The 22,604-nt window shown below is 41.8% G+C and overlaps 1 protein-coding gene and 1 long non-coding RNA gene across 3 annotated transcripts in view; one reads left to right on the top strand and one right to left on the bottom strand.

Moving 5' to 3' along the window:
• The window catches only part of LOC141277986 (uncharacterized), a 255,725-nt gene that overhangs the window by 91,056 nt on the left and 142,065 nt on the right, over positions 1-22,604 (bottom strand). The window contains exon 3 of the long non-coding RNA XR_012330003.1: positions 10,786-11,053. This is a non-coding gene — a long non-coding RNA (uncharacterized lncRNA). The remainder of the gene's footprint in view (positions 1-10,785; positions 11,054-22,604) is intronic.
• NPAS3 (neuronal PAS domain protein 3) overlaps positions 1-22,604 on the top strand; it is an 870,093-nt gene that overhangs the window by 781,460 nt on the left and 66,029 nt on the right. For both annotated transcript variants that reach the window (XM_073800563.1, XM_073800562.1), the window contains one exon: positions 22,007-22,125. In XM_073800563.1, the coding sequence (XP_073656664.1) occupies positions 22,007-22,125 (119 nt within the window). The remainder of the gene's footprint in view (positions 1-22,006; positions 22,126-22,604) is intronic.

The following is a 22,604-nucleotide window of genomic DNA, read 5'->3' as shown; positions in this document are numbered from 1 at the left end:
AATTCAGTACCAATTTCGTTCACTTAAAAGGAAGTTGTTATCTCATGTAACAAGAAGCCCAAAGGAGGGTCAACCTTAAGATTCACTCCTTCAGTGGCCCAACGACATCATCAGAAACTCGGTTCTCTCCACCTTTCTGCTCTTGCTGCCTCAGCATATGAGTCTCGTCCCCAGCCTTGCTTCTCACTTACGTTTGTAGCAACAGCAATGTCCATATGCAGAGGAGTCTTTGCAATTTTTTGATCTCTTTTAAAACTTCTCCCAAAAGCCAAATTCAGCATTCGTCCCCTAACTTCTCATGGTTGAAGTGCATCGCTATCAATGCAGTCATCCTCGGAGGCATTCTTGACACTTCTCTTTCTCTACCATCCCATGTTCAATCTGTCGGCACGTTTGGCCAGCTGTTCCTTCAACAGGTCCTGAATCTGACCAGATCTCACCACCTTCCCCCGACCACCTCACCTGGGACTGTGACCACATCCTCCCTAGTGGTGCTCCTGCCTCCCATCCTTCCCCTGCAGTCTCGGCCCAAGAGCGTGATCATGCTTCAGCTCTACTACAAACTGCCGTGTGGCTTTTGTCATCATATTCAGAGTAAAATCCCACGTTCTTCGAGGCTGTATCCCTAATGCGCTCACACCACCCATCACATCATCTCTCTGCCTTCACCCTTATCACTCTCCTTCCCAAACTCTGCTTTAGTAGCATGGACCTCCTTACTGTGCCTTAAACACACGATGCATGTTCCACCTCTGGACTTTTGTACAGGCTGTTTCTTCTTCCTAGAACCCTATTCCGCCAGATATCCAAATGCCCACTGCCTCACTGCATTCAAGTCTGTAGTCAGATACCACCTTCACAATGAGAGCTTTCCTGGCCACACTATTTAAAATTACAACTCTGTCTCCCTACATCCCCTGTGGTCCTCCCCTGTCTTATTTTTCGCCATCACATTTCCTACCATATAGCATACTATATAGTTTACTTATTCATCCTGTCTTTTTTTTTTTTAACCTCCTAAGGGAATGTAAGCTCTATTGAGGAGGGTTTGTTTTTTGGTTGTTTTTTTTTCCCCACTACAGGAACTCCAGAACCTAGAATAGTGACAGGAACAGAAACTTATTAAATACTTGTTGAATGAATAAGTTCTGAAACCAGTTGTAGGCAACTAGACCCACAGTGGCTTTAGCCAACCGTGATTCATGCCTGGGGCTGAGCTTACTTCCCCTGAATAATGTAGCTGGGCAGAGGGAGGTGGGTTTGTGGGAGAGATAAATGCCAGCGGGTAGGGAGGGGCTGCAGGAATAGGGTTTTTTAAGGAAAAAAGGACAGGGAGAGTTTAGGGGAAGCAATCAACAGTGCCAGCTACACATTCCTTGATTTACTTCCCTTTTTAAAAACAAGCGGGGCTTCCCCGGTGGCACAGTGGTTGGTAGTCCGCCTGCCGATGCAGGGGACGCAGGTTCGTGCCCTGGTCCGGGAGGATCCCACATACCGCGGAGCGGCTGGGCCCGTGAGCCATGGCCGCTGTGCTCCGCAGCGGGATAGGCCACAGCAGTGAGAGGCCCGCGTACCGCAAAATAAAAAAAATTTTAAAAAAACGAGAGATAATTATCAAACTTAATCCTGAGTCAGGAAAACTACCTCGTCGTTGATTCTGTATTTCCTCCACATTTTATCGTCTCTAACTTTGGGGCGCATGTTGCAATTAATGTTATCTCATGATTCTATAATCGGCAGTATTTGTTTCTTAGTGCTTCATACAAGCATGGGGTACCTTAAATTGATAATGTCTTAGAGTCAGTGAAATCCCATAGTATCCCTTGAAATATCATATGCTTCTGCAGTATGAAGCAACACCAAGGAAGAAAGAATGTTCTCCTCATTTTCCATAGACACATAAACGGGCTGCTATTAAATAAACCAGCTTTAAAGTCTCTCAGGATCGCCCACAAACCGGACATTCTCTTTGTCTCTTGCCTTCTTACTGGGATGCTTTGAGCAGAGACGCTTCCTTCAGCAGTGTCATTTGACCCAGATTGTATGTTTTTATAGCCTGAGCCAATTAGTTAAAGTGACTTTGACTATAATAGGGACCTGTGACATTCCTCAGTATTATTGCATTAGTCACCCTGGAACAGCTTCTGGCTTGTGTTTTTCGTCTGGCTCTGATTGTGCTTTCTTTATCCTGATGTTTAGATGATCGGTTGCTGTCCTATAAAATAATGACCTTGGAGCCCTTGAAATTAAACCCTGTCTGATTTTCTTTATTTCAATAAGTCCTTGGCACTCAGTGGAACAGTGTGAATCACCTTTATTGTTCTGATTACTAATCAAGGGTTTTTTCCCCCAACCTTTTTAATCTATATTAATCAAATGAGGGTTGGGCTGGGGAGTCAGGAAGCTTGGGTTGTTCTCCCAGCTGTGTTCCTGGGGGTGGGGTAAACCTGGGCAAATCGCTTACCCTCCTCTGCTCTCATTTTTCTTGCTACACATGGGCAAATTGTTCCAGATCATCACTGAGCTAGACCATCTAGCTCTCTAAGTCTGTGCTGGAATGGGCTCATGGTACCAGGACCAATGTATGTTTAACTTGGGCTACAGTTCCAGCCTCCATCCCAAGGCTGCACTGGCAGAGGGCTATACCTCATTAAATGCACTAATTTATCTATGAAATAAAGTTAGATAAGCACTGACCATGAACTCCTTGAGAGCAAAACAATGTCTCATTGATCTTTGTAACCCATCACTACACAGACACTCCTTGAAAACAAGGACAGTTATCTATGCAATTAATTTCGGTATCCCCAGTGCCCCACAGAGTGTAAGTACCTCGTACATATTCGCTGAATATAAAGAACTGAAAGGTGGCACTACAGCTACTATTTCCCCTCAGCCTTGATAGAAACCATAGTTTTCCATTCCTTCCATGCTTTGTTTCTCTATTCTTCCCTATCATGTTTTTCTCCTTCGGTACTTCTACTTCTACATTTATGTGTTTTCCTTCTTCTTTTTTTTTTTCTTGTTGGTATCATGTCATTTTTCATTAGTCTAAGTTGTAGTCTCTTTTTTGTGGTAAAATATATGTGACACAAAAGTGACCATTTTGGCCATTTTTAAGTGTACAGTTCAGTAGCATTAAGTATACTCACATTATGCCACCATTGTCACCATCCATCTCCGGAACACTTTCATTGTCCTAAACCAAACCTCTTGTACCCATGAAACAAAAGCTCCCCATCTGCTCCTCCCCCAATCCTCTGGGAACCACTATCATACTTTCTGTCTTTATTAATTTGCCTATTCTAGGTACCTCATATAAGTGGAATTCTACTCTCTTTTACATTTAGGGGTTTTTTCCTTGCTCCTTCTGACCCTTCTTTTCTCTTACTTTTCCTTTTTTTTTTTTTTTTTCGGTACGCGGGCCTCTCACTGTTGTGGACTCTCCCGTTGCAGAGCGCAGGCTCCAGCCGCGCAGGCTCAGCGGCCATGGCTCACAGGCCCAGCCGCTCCGCAGCATGTGGGATCTTCCTGGACCCAGGGCAGGAACCCGTGTCCCCTGCATCGGCAGGCGGACTCTCAACCACCGTGCCACCAGGGAAGCCCTCTTACTTTTCCTTTTTGTTTTCGTTGTTCCTTGTAGCTGCCCTTTCCATGCATTGTCTTATTTTCTCTGTCCTTTTCTGCATCCTTAGTCGCCACCTGCTATAGGGCACTGCCTTAACATTTTCTTGTTTCTTATATTCACACATAATTTTTAGGTTTTTAATTCATTCTTTCATAAAGTTGTTCTGTTATATTTAAATGTGTCACAGAACATTTAAGGGCAGAAATATGACTCTTTAAAATTTTTTGAAAGCAGGTTTCTGGAAAGGGCTAGCTCATAAAATGACAGCACTAGAAAGCTAGAGAGGAGAGCAGAGTTGATGTAGTTAGAAGGGATTTGCCAGAGAAACTTGTACCTGTTTGAAAACCATTGTAGGATTTATATAAACTCAGGGACTATCAAATAACCTAAGCATTCTCTGGCATTTTTCTTCTGATCATGCTCTAACTGCCTCCCCCCACCAAAAAAAAAAAAAAAAAAAATCACAAAGAGAGAAAAGCCCATCTCTTCAGTGGCAAAAGACAGGAGTCCTAGAGTTCAGCTGCAAAGGCAAACGGACTCCTTCTGTCTGATAAGGGGCAAGTGAGGCACTCGGCTGATTAGTGTTCAATACCAACTTTTCCCTGAAATCTCAACTTCCAGAGCAGGCAGAAGCAGACTCTTTGGGAGAAGTTATGGACAGTACAAGCACCAACCCTTTAAACACACAAACATAGTACATGGAGATAGATACAATAAATGTACATTTCTTAAAATCTGGAAAATAAAGTAAAAATTAAAATCACTCCAAATTCCTATCATCCTTTTGCCCACCTTCTCACATACTTCTTTCCATGCACCAGAACTCTTTGAAATATACTGCAGCCAGAAATGAAAGAACGTTCAAGATTTGTAAGTAAATTACAACTAATAAATCTAGATTTAGCTTAAGCCGTTCTATAGAAGCAATCGTGGGTATTTGAGCGTGCATGGTCATAGACAATGGATCCTCCTTAAAATGGGAAAATAAAAGAGCTTATCTCAAAAAGTGTTGTGACAACTAAATTAAATGTGTATGTAAATGACCCGGCATTAATCCTAATTCCCTGTACCTCAGAACTGCTGTGCGCAAAATAAAATGGCTATTAAGAAAATCTAGGCTATCACCCAGCATGTGGATTTAAAATCGTAATGTTGCAAATGTTGGGATACCTGCTTTTGTAATGATTATATTTATTTTTTAAAAGCTCCAAATATGACTTTATTCGTGCTTCCTCAGTTTTTTTTGGTCTGGGGAAAACACAGGTCATTGGCACATGCAGCTGAGGACCAGCAGCTGGTCTGCAAACTCAAACCTACAGTATGGTTATAAGAATAGCATTCCTGGGCTTCCCTGGTGGCGCAGTGGTTGGGAGTCCGCCTGCCGATGCAGGGGACATGGGTTCGTGCCCCGGTCCCGGAGGATCCCACGTGCCACGGAGCAGCTGGGCCCGTGAGCCATGGCCACTGAGCCTGCGCGTCCGGAGCCTGTGCTCCGCAATGGGAGAGGCCACAACAGTGAGAGGCCCGCGTACCGCAAAAAAAGAATAAAAAAGAATAGCATTCCACTCTTTTCCCCCTTTTTTCCTCAATATGCCAAGGTTCCTGTTTTGTACCTTTTACTGTTGCTTTATCTGTATCATCTGTGTGTGTTTTCCTCAACCTCTTAGTCCTTTACACTCATCTTTTCAGCCCTCCCTCTGTAGTTTCTTTCTTACTACCCTACATCTTTCTTCCTCCTCATTTTTATTCCCTGTTTAATTCTCTCCTCTCCTCTTTTGCATTTGCATTTTCTCCCGTTCACATTTATTCTGTAGCACTTTCTAGTAAAACCAGTGACTGTAAAATTTTCTTACCATCTTGCAGTCAGGTTCATGATACCTATCCATTTTGGAAATTTATCAGCCTAGAAATCTTTTACTCAAAGTCATGTTAATGATAATAGCACAACCAGGAACGTTAGTGAATATATGAATTTTGAGAACAAAATAGTAACATGTCTATAGGTAGGGTTTTTTTTTTCCCCGACATTAATAAGATTCACATTTGATGTGGTATTTCAGCACCAGGTACTTCATAAGTATGCAACAAATGTTTGCTGCTCAAATTTAACTTACGTTAATCGAGGCTTTCCTTCACGTGGATTTATTTGATTCTCCCAGCAACCTCCTGATGCTGGGTAAGACATGTAACATCATGGGCTTCATGGGGATAAGGGAGTAGATGGAGGAGAGATACAGGACTGACTGACTTAAGACTGTAGAGCTTTTTGCCTGCTACGCCAAACCTAGAACTCAAGCTTCCGAATTCCAAGGCATTGCCCCCCCCACCCCCCGCCATGCCACATTGCTGCTCTCCAGGTTGTGGCCGTCATCCTGCCCAAGGGCACCACTGTTGTTATGCCAGGACAGGATTTTCTGCTCTGAGACCCAGGGGACTACTGAGCATTACTATCCATTTCTGCTCCTTGATCCGCCCGATAATCCTAAAAACAGATGTTAGAACCAGCCTGCGGAGATATTAGCGATACCAACTACAACCGTAAAAGCTACCATTTACCAAGGGCTCATCACGTGCCAGGCGATATGATTTACGTGGGTTAGTTCACATACTCCACTGTACACGGCAATTTAAAGCAACTGCAATTGAGTTCTCTAAATACTATACATATTACTTATGTATCTTATCAAACATTCCTAAAACTGTTTTACAGAGAAAACGTATCTACCCATATGAAGGGAAAAGAAAAAGAATCAAAGTATTAAAGAGAGCAAAATAAAATCAAAGTAGAACAAATGAACCTGGTCTCCCAAGTCATTTCCCTTGCGGCACTGAGTCACCAACCTATGCCATTAGCCTTGCTGATGGACCAGTCCCAGCCCAGCACTGAGCTAGTGACATAGGGAAGTAAATCTTTATATTTAAGATCGTCTCGGCTGTTCGTTCTCAATGCTAAAGGTCTTCTTGCCATAGAGAGGCACTACCTGTGCTCCAGGTAGAGTCAGCCCTCTGTATCCACGGGTTCCACAGCCATGGTTTCAACCAACCATGGATGGAACCCTTGGATACCAAGGGCCAACTGTACTATGACATTTTACATAAGGGACTTGAGCATCCCTGGGTTTTGGTGTTTGTGGGAGGAGGAGGGGCTCCTCGAACCAATCCCCCGCAGATCCCAGGGACGACTGTATCTATAAAACCTCCCTGTAAGACCCTCCTATATGCCTGTGTTAACTGTTGGGGCACTGTCAGCAGATCACAGCAGAACTGGGGGATGTTATAAGAGGAAAATAAAGAAATCCCATGTCTAGGAAGAAGGAACGCTAGTGCAGATATCATATCAATTAAGGGCATGGGGGGTGCGGTGGGGTAGAGAATCTCATTGCCAAATATAAATCCCAAAGAAAAGAAAATAGTCCTGACAATAAAAATTACTATTATATTACTGATATGAAAAGAGAAGAGCGCGGTTCTAAGTTCACTGAAAAGTTTCCCTTCGGTCTTGTGTGATTCTTCTCCAGAGCCTCCCAGGAGTACAAGCCTATAATTTTAATTATATCTTGGCATTCTTATAAAGCAAACAGCCTGCTCAGGCAGTATTTATTACACCTGTTAGGAAGAATACTTATGAATATGCTTCACAGATTCCAACCACAGTGATCTACAGTGGGCCTTTTCAAGGACAGAAGGGGTGAGCTGGGATGCACGTTGGAGAAAAGTTGCTCATTAAGGGAAGGTTTGTTATCCGGGAACGTATAATTAAGGCGACGGTCCCACCTTCTGTGACAGGCAACACTCGGGTAGTTGTTTGATTGCTGTGTGGGTCAGGGATCAGCTCCTGCTACAAGATGTAGCCACATTAGTGTGTTAGTGAACAGGTTAGGAAGTAAATTACAGCTGCCTCTCTCAAGCACATTACTGTCGGTCTTCATTGCTTTGTTTTTACTGTACAGCAGCAGGACTGTGGCTTCTGAAGACTTTGTGTGACAGGTTAGGCATTTTATCCTTTGAGTAAACAGTAATCATGGTATGAAGAAAGCGGGGCATTGGAGAATTTTTCCTATTCTTTGAGAATTCCACTCTTCCTTTTTAGTTTGCTCCAAGGGCTCATTTGGGGATACATATATTAAGCCCTTTAAATAGTTCATAATAAATCTTTGTCTCAGGCTGATTCTGACAGTTTTTTAAAGAGTCTTTTAAGAGAGACTCCTCAATCATTTGTTAATCCACGGGGTGATCTGCAGACTTCGGGAAAAAAATAACAGCCAGGGCTCTTGGGTAGTGAAAATACAATGTAGGAAAAAAATATATAAATATGGAAAATCCCAAGAATATCATCTTACTGAGATGACTTACATGTTCTGCATGTATCTAAATGCTTGCTTTCTTTCCCAACAAGCCACAAAGGGAAAGGAAAAGAATTGTCAAAATAGCAAGGATTGTTATTGATAATTTTATGTTTTCGGACTTACATGCATCTCCTAAAATGTTAGACTTCAAATTGTGTAAGAGAATATTCTTTTTAAAGTAAACTAACTCTCTTGGTAGAAAGATAATTTCTTCTCTGCCCTTGTTTCCCCTTTAAGTCTACTTCTGTCTTCCCCTAAATTACTTACATACAAACTATTTTACCTGGTCGGGGAGAGGCACTCTACTTTTCGAGGAAGGATTGTAGATGTTGATTATTAGTGTCAACAAAAGAATTTTGAAGGGCAAGGCATAACTTTCAGAATAAAGACCTTTCTAGTTTGGCTTTACGTATTTTAGCTTCCATTTTAGATATAAGCTAGTTTGTCTAGTATATTAGATGTTTGTAAGTTAAAGAATATAACACGATTTTAGCACCAAAAGAATAATATATGACACTTGCCAGAAGAAAGTAAAGGCAATATTATCTCCCATGTAAATAATTAATACCAGAAATCACTACAATACCTGTGCATTATTTGTGCAATGAGTGGAAAATATTCTAAAGCCTCTCTACACAATAAAAGAGTGCTCGATCGCAAGTGTTTTACGTATAAATCATTTGCTATTTCAGGGAAACTTATTTGGATGTATTTGGTTTGGCTTGTAACTGAAGTGATTCAGGAGGAAACTAAAGACACAGGTCAACCTCTGAGTCAAACATGAGGATAAGCATCACGAGAGGGGCATTTTCTCCAGGTATATGATCTGAACTTTCATGTCATTTCTAAAATGCAGCTTCTCAAGCTATTAAAAAATACTGAGAACTTTACTAATGACATGCAAACGGAGTTTGTTAGAAATAAACGCAATAATAAAATGGAGAAGTGGGCAAACAACAGCCTACTGTTATAGATGGATTCATTCACACGTAAGGTCAAACAACTGAAGACCTAGAGCAAGGGCGACCATAAATACCTGGTGTCCCTGCTCTGGAGAGGATTAACCACAAAACAATTATGACGAATGTGGTGGGAGCGTTCAGCTACCAGGCAACAGGAAATGTGCGGTGCCAGTCTTTAAAATAATCATTTGGCATTACAGAATATACAGTTTAGTCCCAGATGCCATCCTGATATAACGCTAAAGTGTTGATGTTAAAAATATCAAGTACCTCATTAGAGCGTTATATGCGAAGCAGGAAAGGGGGCAGTAATTATAATAGTATCAACACACTTGCTTTGCACCCAGTGTGAGAAAAGGCTGCTTCTACCCCATTTTCACCATCACCGGTAGCAATAAATAGCCTTTATGTTTTTAAATTGAAGGAAAAAGGGAACAGCAAAGCTACTTGCGAACGATATAAATAGAATCATTAAAAAAATGACTGCTTTTTTATCCCCCCCACTTGGGAAGACTATGCATAGCCTTGAAGACAGTATACAAATGACGTAACCTCAACTTCAGATACGGAAATGATGCCTACACGTGTATTGTGATGCCTACACGTATATCAGCTGACCAAGATCCTAAGGATGGAGTCCTGTCTTCTTTGCAGCAAAGCAGGGCTACTTCTGCCAGGGGGTAAGAAGACTTTGTTTAGGTGCTGAGATAGGACAGTGGTCATTGAAACTCACTGGGATCATAAGATAAAGGAAAATTTGCTTAATTAAAGGTGTCAAAAATAGATATTCATTAGCAAAATAACAGATATAGATAATTATGGGGTTATCTCCCATTTCTGGCTCCTCTAAATTATTACAAAGTATAAATAATGTTACTAAGAATATTCTCCAATAAATAAACCTCAGTTCTTTATTGATGATGGATTTAATATAGTACTTCGAACTGAAAACACTTTGAAAAATAACCACTTCAAGATGTGTTGGAATAGAGCCATAATAAAACCAACAAATTTTAGCTGCCTAGTCAAATTCCTCCTGTATGATAAAAAATAATAAATTAGCAGAAGATACTGACTCAGGAGACATTTGTGGAGACCTGCCAACCCAGGCTCTCCTCTCCACCCAGAACACACACGTTCACACAGGAAAATAAAAACTGGCCGCCGTGCTGGACCCCATATCCAAGAAGGCAAATTTGAAAAAGCCACTTCATCACACCAACGTTCACTTGAATTTTCAATTATTGCCCGGCTCTCTAACACTCTCCAGTGAGAAAGTTCCAGCCATTCAGAACCTTTTCTGTGTCAAACAGATGTATCCCCGGCCAGTCTCCTAAACTCCTCCATTCTTCCTTCTTGCTAACCACGTGACTCTCTCACACGAAACCCTTCCTCGGAGCCACATAGAGTCCTCATTCTTCCATGAGCAGGGGTTCCAGGGTTAACAGGTAAAACTACAGCCTTCCCAGTTAAATTTGAAACGTACATGCAATATTTGGGTCATACTAAAAAAAGCAGTCATCGTTTATCTGAAATTCAAATTTAACAAGGTGTCCTGTGTGTTCATCTGGGAACCGTCATTAGGAGTAAGCTCTGCTATTGCCACCAGCTTTTCCACAAGCCCCACCTCTGCTTCTTCACCTTTATTGAAGCCCTTTTCCCTTAGAGCCCAATACTCTAGAAACTTGCTCTTAACAGAGGCCATGATTCATTCCTACGCTTCTGACTCTCCCAGCATGAAAGAGCAGTGGTTATCACCCGGCGCTCCCACTGCCGCTTCCGCAACATTTCCCCCAACCTCAGCATATAAAAACTTCCTCTTAAAAAAGAACAAAATAGCATTCCTTACCTGTTCTCAATGCCGCTGTCTGTCAACACCCACACCTTTCGTGAACCTTCCTCAATGGCGAAGGCTGGTGCTATAAGGTCTGCGCAGCCGTCTCCACCGGACGGCAACAGACGCCAGAGTCAGAGTATCCAGGATGGGTCCCGATTCCACACAGATTTCCTCGACTGCCAAAGCTCAACAAACTCATTTCTTGACTTACCTATAGTCATCCATTGGCACAGCCATTCCTTGACCTTTAACCATGCTTCATTTTTAAAATGCCAACTACCTGTTAGAAAAAAATAGAGAAAACCTTTCTAAGGTATGAGAGCGACAAAAAAAAAGTTACAAAGGGAAAAATGTATAGATTTCTCTATATAAAATTTAAAAACATATGTTTATCAGTGAACATCCTAAACAGAAGTAAAAGGCAAAAAAATGGGGAAATGTTTGCAAGAAATATGGCAAAGATAATATCCTTAATACATATATCTAAGTATCTCATTCAAATTGATAAGAAAAGAGAGTAAAACTCAATTGGAAAATAGAGGACATAAATGAGTCACTGAAAAAAATTCAAGTAGCCAGTAAGTATGTATTAAAACATTATTCAACATCATTAGAAAGAAAAATGCAAATTAAGCACGTGAGATGTTTCTACATATTGCTTTTCAGGGTATCTTCTCTGTATCTTCTGCTAATTTAATATTTTTAGCAAACAAGAAATATATTAAGATGGCACTTAATATGGACATCAAACACTGCTGAGAAACATATAAACTGATAACACAGCACAACTTTTCTGGAAAACAAATTGTACATATTAGCTTTAAACAAAAAAGCTTATCCTCTTTGACCCAGTAATACTCTTTCTAGAAATCCACCCAAAGACGTGATAAGAAAGTTGAAGGAAGATTAATTTCAAAGAAATTCATCACCATGTAATGGAACATTACAGAGCCAGGAAAAATAGTGTATTTGAAAGTGATGCACTGATGTAGGCACGTGCAGATACTATCATTTCTTATTTTTAAAGTTGCCTTGCGACCAAGGCCGCTAGAGCCCCAACGTCCTTTTATTCCCCAAACAGTGTCTAATCAAAGCCCAGCTATTATCCCCTAGTGAGCTGTGACTTTTTTTTAACATTAAAAAATGTAGGAGATATGGGTGTGATCCCACTTTTGAAATAAATATATAAATAAATAGTAAATAAGGCAGCAACAAAACATATTAGTGTTAATAGTGACTGTAGCTGGGGATAAGGTTACTGGGTTGTTGTTTTTTTTCTTATTTATACTTTTGCATATCTTCCGATTTTTCTATGAATGTAGAAAATATATATAGATCAAAAAGATGAACTTGGGCTCCCCTGGTGGCGCAGTGGTTGAGAGTCCACCTGCCGATGCAGGGGACACGGGTTCGTGCCCCGGTCCGGGAAGATCCCACATGCCGCGGAGCGGCTGGGCCCGTGAGCCATGGCTGCTGGGCCTGCACGTCCGGAGCCTGTGCTCCGCAATGGGAGAGGCCACAACAGTGAGAGGCCCACGTACCGCAAAAAAAAAAAAAAAAAAAAGATGAACTTGTTTAAAAGCAACAAATAGCATTCTCACAAATCATTCTGGGAAGAAAGCCCCCCCTTACCGGCTGTCTCACCCACGTCACCACCTCTACCCCACCACTACCCCTGTCATTCTTTCCTGTTCCCCAGCTCATCACTCTATCCATCCTCACTTGCTTGTCTCTTAACCCTTTGGAGTCCCTCACTCTATTGTCTTTCTTTCATTACCATTGAGCCCGCTCCCATCCCTGGGAAAAACCCACTATCCTGAGCAATGCCTTGAAAAACCACAAAGCCATTATTATTAGGGTACCCTAGAAAATCAGTGCGCTTACAGTTAAGTCATGCAACTTCTAACCACTGTGTAATCTTATTGCTTATTTTCTATTGATCCTCCTTGCTTCGCCCACATGAGCTGCTCCACAGCTTTTTTCTTTACTCTCAAAATCCCCTCCTTCTCCTACTTCCTTTATCTCAGCAAACGACCTTTACTCTATTGAGATTAAGTTGTTCAGCGCGGTTCCCATCACACTCCCCCTCTCCCTTTTTTTGCTCACATCCTTTTTTTTCTTCCCCCCATTTCAGAGGCTCACCTCTTTTTCTGTGTTACTAACGAAATAGCCCTTAGGATTTAAATTCTTCAATTAGCATTTCTAATACAGACAAATTTAAACTCAGTCCTCTCAATCAATAAACATACTCAGCTCTCTTTATTTTCATCACCAAATTCACCAAAGAGAAGTAATCACTTATTTAGTCAATCTTTATCCCACTTTTCTACTGAAGCTGCTCTCTCTGGAGATCCTCAAATAAATGACAATGCCAATAGGTTCATCTGGGAGGCACAGGACACTCTGGAAAATTCTTAGTGACCCCTCCCTTAGTTTCCTACACGTTAAATTATTCACCTTTAGTATATCACTTATTTTAATTTTGGACAAAAGTCCAAAGGGTAACAGTTCTAGAATTTCATCGTCACTGGCACATATCTATGCAAATAATAGTTTTCCGTAAAGCTATTTACCAGCACAGAGCGATGAAGCTGCAACTCGAATCATGAGCCCGGAGCTGTGGCATCTTCACCCCGACATCCACATGACTTAGTGTTCTGTGACCACACAACAAAAATGTGGCCCTCATCGCTCGCTAGCCCCTTACCCTGCATCGCTCTTCTTTCGAGCATTAAGCACTTCCAGAAACGGTTATATATTTTCCCCTCCTCCCAAATGTAAGCACTGTTATAAACAGTCCCAGCTCATTATAGATACTCACTACGTATTTAATGTAAATAACTGAACAAAGACTGAGCGAGCTATAACGTCCAGTATATGCTTACATGTGCTGCGTGAAATACTCGTCTTTAGGGGCTATGTGCCGAGTAAGGACCGGGAGTTCCAGACACAGGCAGAAGATCAACCTTCAACAACCTAAAAGGTGCCCTCTCAGGCCACACATCTGCACTTTGCAGGTGGAGAGCGATACTTTGTGTATCAATGGTTTGAATCACTGCCTGACTTTTCACCCAGTGCTGCATAACTGTTTCTCATCACATGGCACTGTTGTAGTTAGTCACAGACCTTTTAAGCAATGGAAAGGCAGAATGCATATGTGTGTGTCTGCAAGTGCCTCTGTAACCAGACTCCTCTATATGACTCCTTTTGAAAATATGGTATGTCGACAACATCTGTGCCTGAGATGGAGATTTGGCCAGAATGCTAAGAAAATAAACGTGGCAGTTCAACTCGATACCGGCAACCAGTTACTGCCCCATGGATAGGCTGCACCGAAGATTCATGTATATAAAATAGTATATTAAAGTAAACTTACAAAAGCAAAGAGCAATCATTGCAACCATAATTTTTTCTTCCTCTTTGGGATTCTAATTTTAAAAGCATTAAAGAAGACAGCTGCTCATGCTGTGATATGCGCTAAACAGCCTGAAGGATGGAAAAAAATATATTTGTAGCTCATAATAACTATTGACCTTTCTGATATACAATGTTCTCTGTGTTAGCTATTCGGTTCCATCAACAGTGAAGATTGAACATGACTTTTTAATAGAAAACATGGGGTTTCAAGCTGCCTTCACGAAGGTGTTTATGTATTGTTATTTTGTTTTGTACTACAAAGACTAAGTCCTGATGCCCTTTGTCTGACATCGTGTTTGTCGTTAAAAAAAGAAAGAAAGAAAGGAAAGGAAGGAAGGAAATAAAAGAAGGAAACAGAAAAGGCAAAAAAGCCTCAATGTTATTGAGTATGTTTTATATGAGGAATTGGCTCGTAACCACTTTATAGTCATGATAAAAGCACTGCCACACTCGATCCCACAAGCAATATTGGTAATGGAATCCAAGCAGCATCCCGGGAGGACATGCTATATTTTTCTCCCAGAATAGATCCCTCAAGTGGCAACATTTATAGGGAGTCTCCAGTAAGATTTAAAACCGTTGCAGTATTCAGATGGCATGTTCTTTGGAGTACACAGCCTGCTGCAGAACGGGTCATGTGGCATCTCATAGACTCTCAAAGTCTATCTTTCCAATACCCAGTCTTTCCCCTTGAACTTTCCTGAAGCTTAGCAGTTGTGTATAGAAACACCCACTGGTAGCAGCTTGGCTCTGACACTGTGTGTATTTCCCCCAGAGTGGTATCATCCAAACACCAACTGTGGAGCAGCAGGCGGCAGCTGAACACGCTCCTCTCCCTCAGGGGACAGCCCCCCAAGTAGCAACCCCAACCTTATGCGTTGCAATTCTCATCCGAGGCGTTGCCGGGGAGCTTGTGCTGACAGGTGGCATGGGATGGCAGATGATTATTTTTGCCTCTTTTTTCGGTGGATTATTTTTAATGTTATACTGAGAGAAGTTTATTACATCATTATTGAACCACAATTATTTTCACAGCTATGCTCTGGAGTTTCAGTTAATGATTCACAAGTTTCTAAACAAAGCTGAAGACACAACTCAGTGGGAGCAGGAATCAGCCCTAATGAGACTTCAATAAATTTGGCTTTTCCGTCAAACTCCAGAGCAAGCACTGACGCTGAGAGAGGCTGATTGCCGAGCCAGAGGGTAGCGGCTGCAACTGCATTGGCCTGACATCCAAAAGGTGGTACAACTTGGGTCCACAGAAAATGCTGGGCACTGCCTCCCCGCCAGTGGCCGAGGATCTCAGTGTAGCCTACTAAGGCCCATCACCCCCTTCAAAGTCACCCTGGCACATGGTTGAGGATGGTAGAGGACAGCCCAGTGGGATGGAAACCAACTCGCAAAAGACAGAGAGCAAAGTATTCTCTAATTCTGGGCGAAAGCAGGCCAATCCTCTTTTAACGACCACACCCACTAGTCCATGGCTCTCAAAATAACACTTAGCAAAAAATGCTTCCTTAGAAATGAACACAAGAAGAGGACATAATGATTCCTTCTCCTCCAAAAAAGAAAAAAAAACTTCTTGGGACAAGAGGTTTGGTGTGAGAGAATGGGCAGGGGTAAAATGAATAATTCTTCTTAAAAGAATGCATCCGAATATTACTGAATCCAACATGCAAACTGAGTGCCTACTTATGTAAAACGTAATCCTAGGCACTTGAGGGGGATGCGTGGGGGCTGGAGAAGAGCAGGGAATAGATACAAAAAAGACAAGCAAGACGTCAAGCCTGCCTTTCAAGGTGTCACAGTCTTGCAGATGACGCTGTTGACAGCACCTTTTGCAAACTGCACATTTTAAAAAATCAGTTGAGCATTGAAAACACAGACCCCGCTTAGAAAATCAGCACTGCAGGTAGTTTTCCTTACATATGTGAATTCACCAGGTACTGACACTCTGGGCAAGGCATTCCTTCTCAAAATCACATGAGTTTTACCCATGTACACGGTTGTCACATATCAAAACAAGGCTATGATTTGTCCAAAAAGAGGTTCCACGTGGGTGTTATATTATCTATCTTTGCATAACAAATTACCCTCAATACTGATAGATTTTTAAAAAGCAAAGATATCCCATTCTAGAGGTCAGGAATCCAGGAGCAGCTTGTCAGTTAGCTGTAGCTTAGGATCTCTCATGAGGTTGCCATAGAGATGTCAGTCAGAGCAGAGTCATCTGAACGCTTGATTGGGGCAGGAGGGTCCACATCTAAGCTCACTCACGTGACTGAGAGTAGGAAGCCTCAGTGCCTCACTACATTAGCCTCCCCACAGGGCTGCTCAAGTGTCCTTACAATACGGCAGCTGGTTCCCATCAGAGTGAATGACCCGGGAGACAGCAACAAGGAAGCCACGCTGCCTGTTATGACCAAGTCATACACCGCCAACTCTGCCACACGCTATTTATTAGAAGTAAGTCACCAAGTCTAGCCCACACTCAAGGGGAAAGGAAGTAGGCTACACCTTGTGGGAGGAGGAGTATTGAAGAATTTGTGGCATTTTTAGATAACCACAGCTGTCATCCTGGATAAACATAAAATCCACTGGGACAATTTCCGTGAGAAAAGATTTATTTTTCCCATTGGCCTACTATGGGGAAACTAAGTTGGGGAGATCTTATTACATTGATGTCAATGTTTAATGAATATTAGTTATTGAATATATTAAATATATATAAATAATACATGTATGTATATATACACATATATTTTATATATATTTATTTATATATATACATATATACACACACACACGTATATGTATATACATGTAAATCTTTGCTGTGGGTTTAAGGAACCATGCTATGTGCTATAGGGAATCAAAGTTAGACCTGTCTCCACCCTGCTGCCCCAGCATAAGAGATAAAATGAGAATATAAATAAATGTAAGAACTGGAATATTGGACATATCATGAACTTTGGAGTCAAACAGATCATGGCGGTGTGCTCTGCCACTGACTATCTGGGAGACTTGGACAACATATATTTTTATATAATAATAAAGATTTGGTATTTTCCTCTGTCAGCTTGGGCTAAGTTATGTGGCAGTAAATAAAACAATCCCCAAATTAGAACAAAGATTATTTCTGTGAGGGTGGGCTAAAGAGTCTGTCCCACATTTTCCTCATTCCAAGACCTGGGCTGATGGACCGGCCACCATCTGAAATGTTGGAAGTCACCAGAGCAGAGAGAAAGAGAAAGTAGCGCCTCGTGACCTGCTTTTCTCGAGAATTCCACCTGAAAGTGACACGACTTTTGCTCACATTCCACTGGCCACAGAAAGCCACATGATCAAACCTAACTTCCAAGTGGCTAAGGAAGTGCAGGAAAATTTTTGTAAGAAAAGAAAGAACTTGTTACATACTTGACATATACTCATTCTCAAGTTCTAAAGTACATCAGTATCTAACAAAGGTAACAGCATACGCCAGTGAAACAGATTGGCTTTACCAAGATAACTGCAAAATGAACCAACATCTCTTCCCTTGTCTTGTGAAAGTCATTTTGGTTGTTCGCACTTTGCACAGAATTTCTGAAAAAGGAAAGATTCATTTAGGCAATGAAATGGTGGAAGAGTATATTTCACTTCATATCTTAATAACTTAGCCCAATGCCACGTCTCCTTTAAAAGGAAAAATACTGTGTTCACACTTGAGGAGTTTTGACTTTTCTCAAAACTTTTCTTTTCTCCCCCACCCCCATCAGGATCTGATGGCAGTTGGAGGCTCTGACACTAGGGCTGCACCACAGACATTTGGAGTATGCTAAAAAGAAAGGCCCTCTTTCTGCTTTGGCCTCATCCACTTGCAGGGACCCTGGAGAGAATCCCAGAAGTGCTCAGAATATACCTGGCCCTTGGCTTGGCCAGTGAGAACTAGATGGTTCTCAGCCACCGACCTTCATCACCACCTCCTGCCCCTTCATAATAACAAGGAAGCAGCAACTACAGTACCAGTTAGGAAATTATAAACAGAGGTGGAATAATGCAGATATACTTTCACCTTATGGTGGAATTTGCCAACATAAAAATTATTACAACTTTTGCTATGAATTGTTCTGTAAATTTCACAAAATATGCAAAAACTGACATTTCAAGAGCTGAGATCATTTAGATTTACTTAAAAGTTGAGGCCCTTGAGATTCACCAAAAGAGAGTCTATTTCTTTATCTAGCTTTCAGTTGTGTGGATCTTGTTTTTGTTTTCTTTTTCAGCTCCTTGTTTATAATTCATAGGTCAAAACTGGCCATATCTGGGCTTTGACCACTTAATCCAGCTTCACCCATCAATTTCTCCTTTGTCTCTGGCAGCAGACATAACTTCTCTGAATCCCAAATTTCTTATGAGATTATGCAGCAATCATGGCCTGTCTCAAAAAGCTGACAGAAAAGCGTGTGAGATCTAGAAAGCACTCCAATACGCTTTTTTGACCTAGATTGGTTCCACGGTCTTAATAGAGCAGAAGTCCTAAGGATACTTTTCTCACTATTTTGTCCTCTCTTCATATCCGCCCAACACACACACACACACACACACCCTTTCTCCATTCAGTGCTACAGTCATGTCGCACGTCACCAAGGCCATGCTCCCTTGGTTCTCTCCCAATAGAGCCTTCATCACAATCCGTGCTTCTCACCTGAGACACTTAGAAAGCTTCTGTTCTAAAGTGGCTACTCCTGTCACATGCAGATAATATGCCTCTCTGCGTGAGAGACACCACTGTCAGAGCTGGGATAACCAGAGCATATTTGCCAGCCCTTGAGCAAACGTGGCTGTGTACGTGTGTGCTGGGAATGAGTTTGTCACGTATCCTTTGAAAGGGCCAGTGTGGCAGGTTACTTCTGTCCCTGTCCTCAGAATTAGAAGGCCGTGTGGAATTAAAGCAGAAATCTTTATCAGAAATCAAACTCTTTTCGAAGTTGCCCTCTCTTCTCCCTGACCACCCCCCAAATCCCCATGCTCTTGAAAGACAGCTTGAGGACCAGTTTAGATTTTCAATCTCAGCTCCACTGGGGCAAAATCTAACCTCAGCATTCGTCTCACACCAGTTGTCCTGGGTTTAATGAACGCTGCTCCTGTATATGCTGGAGATTTAACACATGGGGCAGGGGGATGGGGGCGTTATATTCACTGCCCAGCCAGAGCAGTACGCAGCATTCTGCTCCACAGCTCATGGGAAGCTCGTGTCTCCCGTTGTGTCACCCAGCGGGAAGCACCTTTGCTGGGGTCTCTAAAGTGCCCACTAAGTGTTTACCTGTGCAGTTCCACATACTAAAAACAATAACAATTTCTAACGATGCCTGAATTATTCACAGTTACATGGTTCCTTCCTTCCTGGGTCAGGGTATCCTGGACCTCAGCCATAAAACATAGTTCGCTTTTCTGGGAAGTTGCATTTTTCCTCAGCTGTTGCAAACACAGTCTCGCTGAACAGAGCTGAACTGTTGAGGCTAAGTCTGTGGTGTGGATTCTCATGGCTTCACATTAGTTCAAGTCTCTGAGGACCAGGGCCAATAAATGTGAAAAGGACACTAGTAGATTGGCATACTTTTCTGCTTCCACCAGGATGAAAAAGTGCTATAAATTAAGTCTAACCTTAAATGTATAATCTGTCCTTGGGAGGAAGGAAAAAAAAAAAAGGGATATAGCATCTTCAAGCTCTTGGCATCCCTTACGAGAAAAAATTGGTTCTAAGGGTCTCTGATCTTGTGTTTTAGTAAAATAGAACTGCACGGCTGACTGACAGTTCTGATCTAAAGCATTTACGTTTAAGTTTTGATCTCTCTGCTTTTGATTAAAACTAATGAGCTCATTTAATTCAAAATGGGAATCTCTGATAAGAGAAATAAGGTTGATGTGATTGGATTAGAGGGGCAAATTAAACTCTTAGAGCAGAAGTTTGTGCTTATATAGTGTATTAAAAAGCTGTTGGCGTATTATAGCGTGTTAGATGATGAGAAAAATTTCATAGTAATTCATATTTAATCAGAAGAAATGAAAGTACTAAATATAACATGGCTCTGCTTTTCCCTCGAGTGATAAAAAGCTGTACATTGAAAATGACATCAGATCCGTGCTCTCTAAGACAAAAAAAAGAAGAAAATCTTAAGAGAGACACATAAGAAGGGACACTTGTCAGTGGTTCCATCACCCCAGAAGAGAAATGCTATAAATATAGGAAAATATAGTCATATTAAGACAAGAATGATACAAGAAAAGCCTTAGACCACAAATAGCGAGGCTTCTGTTATTATAGTATATCGTATTTTTCTTTCATCTGAGCATCGAGTCTAATATAAAAAATAGACATTTCTTTCCCTTAAAAATGTATGGGAGGGGCTTCCCTGGTGGCGCAGTGGTTGAGAGTCCGCCTGCCGATGCAGGGGACACGGGTTCGTGCCCCGGTGCGGGAGGATCCCACGTGCCGCGGAACGGCTGGGCCCGTGAGCCATGGCCGCTGAGCCTGCGCGTCCGGAGCCTGTGCTCCGCAGCGGGAGAGGCCACAACGGTGAGAGGCCCGAGTACCGCAAAAAAAAAAAAAAAAGTATGGGATATGTTTCATAATTTAAAACTGAAAAGCTTGTTTTGCCTATTTTTCTCTGTGCTTTAATAGCTATTTTCACACCTACTTAATTCTTAAATCTCTTTACACATATTTCTTGACCTTCATCCTAGGGAAAATTAGTGCTCTTGTAGGGCTGCTCAAAAGAAATTCAATTTTGTTGTTGGACATGTATTTTCACTTACTTTAGAGTAAGAGAAACTGTAAACTACTATTTTAGAAGGGTAAAATTAGAATATTATTAGGCTTTAAAACCCCAAAATTAATTTCTTTTCAGGAAAATAAATTTATAAAACACCTTGGAAGTTTATTTTTAAAGGAAATAGATTCACGTTGCCCTCTGGCCCGTTTGCATAAAGGTGGTTTTAGATCAGCAAGGCTGCAAAGTACCATTTTAAGTCAAAACATATTCTGCTTAGTCTAAATACATGTAAAGGGAAAGAGTAACTATCTTGCTTAAACTATGGTTTTCTCATATCGGAAGCAAAGAAGTAAAAACATAGAGGCTGTTTTTTAGTCTGATGAGGGCAGGGGACGAGCTGCCACTAGTGACAAGAAGAGAAGGTTGATACTGGAAGTACTTTTTGATTCTGTCTGTACATCCCATTCTCAGCCCTCTACCTCGAGTCAATCGAGAAGACTTCATGCCTCTTATTCCCCATAGTGAAGGAAACTGACTCAGAAGGGCAAGAACACGGGCCAGGGTATGGCTGCCCAATATTGATGGTGCCATGGTTCTCAGAACTCCCCAGCAGGCAACTGATCCAAGAAGGTATTTGCAGGGAGAACAAAAAGCAAGTCATCCTTACTCTCATCAGAAGCATCTCTGCCCGAGTCTTGGTTCATCCCGTAAATCTCTGGGGTCCATGTTTTTTGTGACTGTTCTCTCCATGTGCCCCAGACAAGCCTCAGGATGTGCTACAGTTACTTACTTACTATCAGACCCCACTTGGGGAGCTGCTGGAACTTAAAAGGCCTGAAAAGCGCTTGCTAGAAACTGGAAAGGAGTTTCTTCAGACACATTAATTTTTCTTTTATATTTTCTGCAAAGTAAACATTTTCTAAATGAGGTGAATTGATTACTACACTCTTAGCACCCATCAGTCATTTATTTTTAGTGAACTCAAGGATCGTACCTGAGCAGTAGCTGAGAGGGGCTGTGTAGAGATCTAAATCATGTGTATGTATTTTTGTATTCTTCAGTGGAATCAACCAGCCCCAGTCTGCTAACCACTGACAACACTCTTGAGCGTTCGTTTTTCATCCGAATGAAATCTACGCTGACCAAACGTGGCGTGCACATCAAATCATCAGGATATAAGGTAAGCTGGGCTCCAGCAGGGGAAAGACTTCTGTCTCGGGTCAATCCTAGGTCACTTGCATTGGGTTTTCCCGCTGCTTTGGGCCCATCTAATCAATACATGTGATCTGGAGCGGCCCACAGGGTTCTTAGTTATCTTCCTGTCTCAAGTCAGGGGATTCATCACACCCCTCATTCTCACTTCAGACAGTGCTGGTGCCCTAAATGCCTCAGCGAGTGTCTTTCCTTAAAACACATGTTAATAATGTATCAAGTGCTTCAGCACATGCTAGAAATTCACTTTGATGGAGAAGGTAAGCCAAATTCACATCAGTCCTTAAGATGACATTCTAGAACTACTACTATAAGAATTCTACTTCTCCCACCTCCCCCTTCCAATCCCCCCTTTCTCTTTAGAGAAAGACCGTCCATTTTAATAACAGCTTGGCCACCAAGATTCATACATGTAGATAAAAAAACCAGGCTGGACATCAGAAATCC

This window comes from Tursiops truncatus, chromosome 2 (genome assembly GCF_011762595.2).
Source record: "Tursiops truncatus isolate mTurTru1 chromosome 2, mTurTru1.mat.Y, whole genome shotgun sequence".
Taxonomy (NCBI): Eukaryota; Metazoa; Chordata; class Mammalia; order Artiodactyla; family Delphinidae; genus Tursiops; species Tursiops truncatus.
The sequence above is the reverse complement of the archived record's forward strand: the minus strand, read 5'-3'. Positions and strand labels throughout refer to the sequence as shown.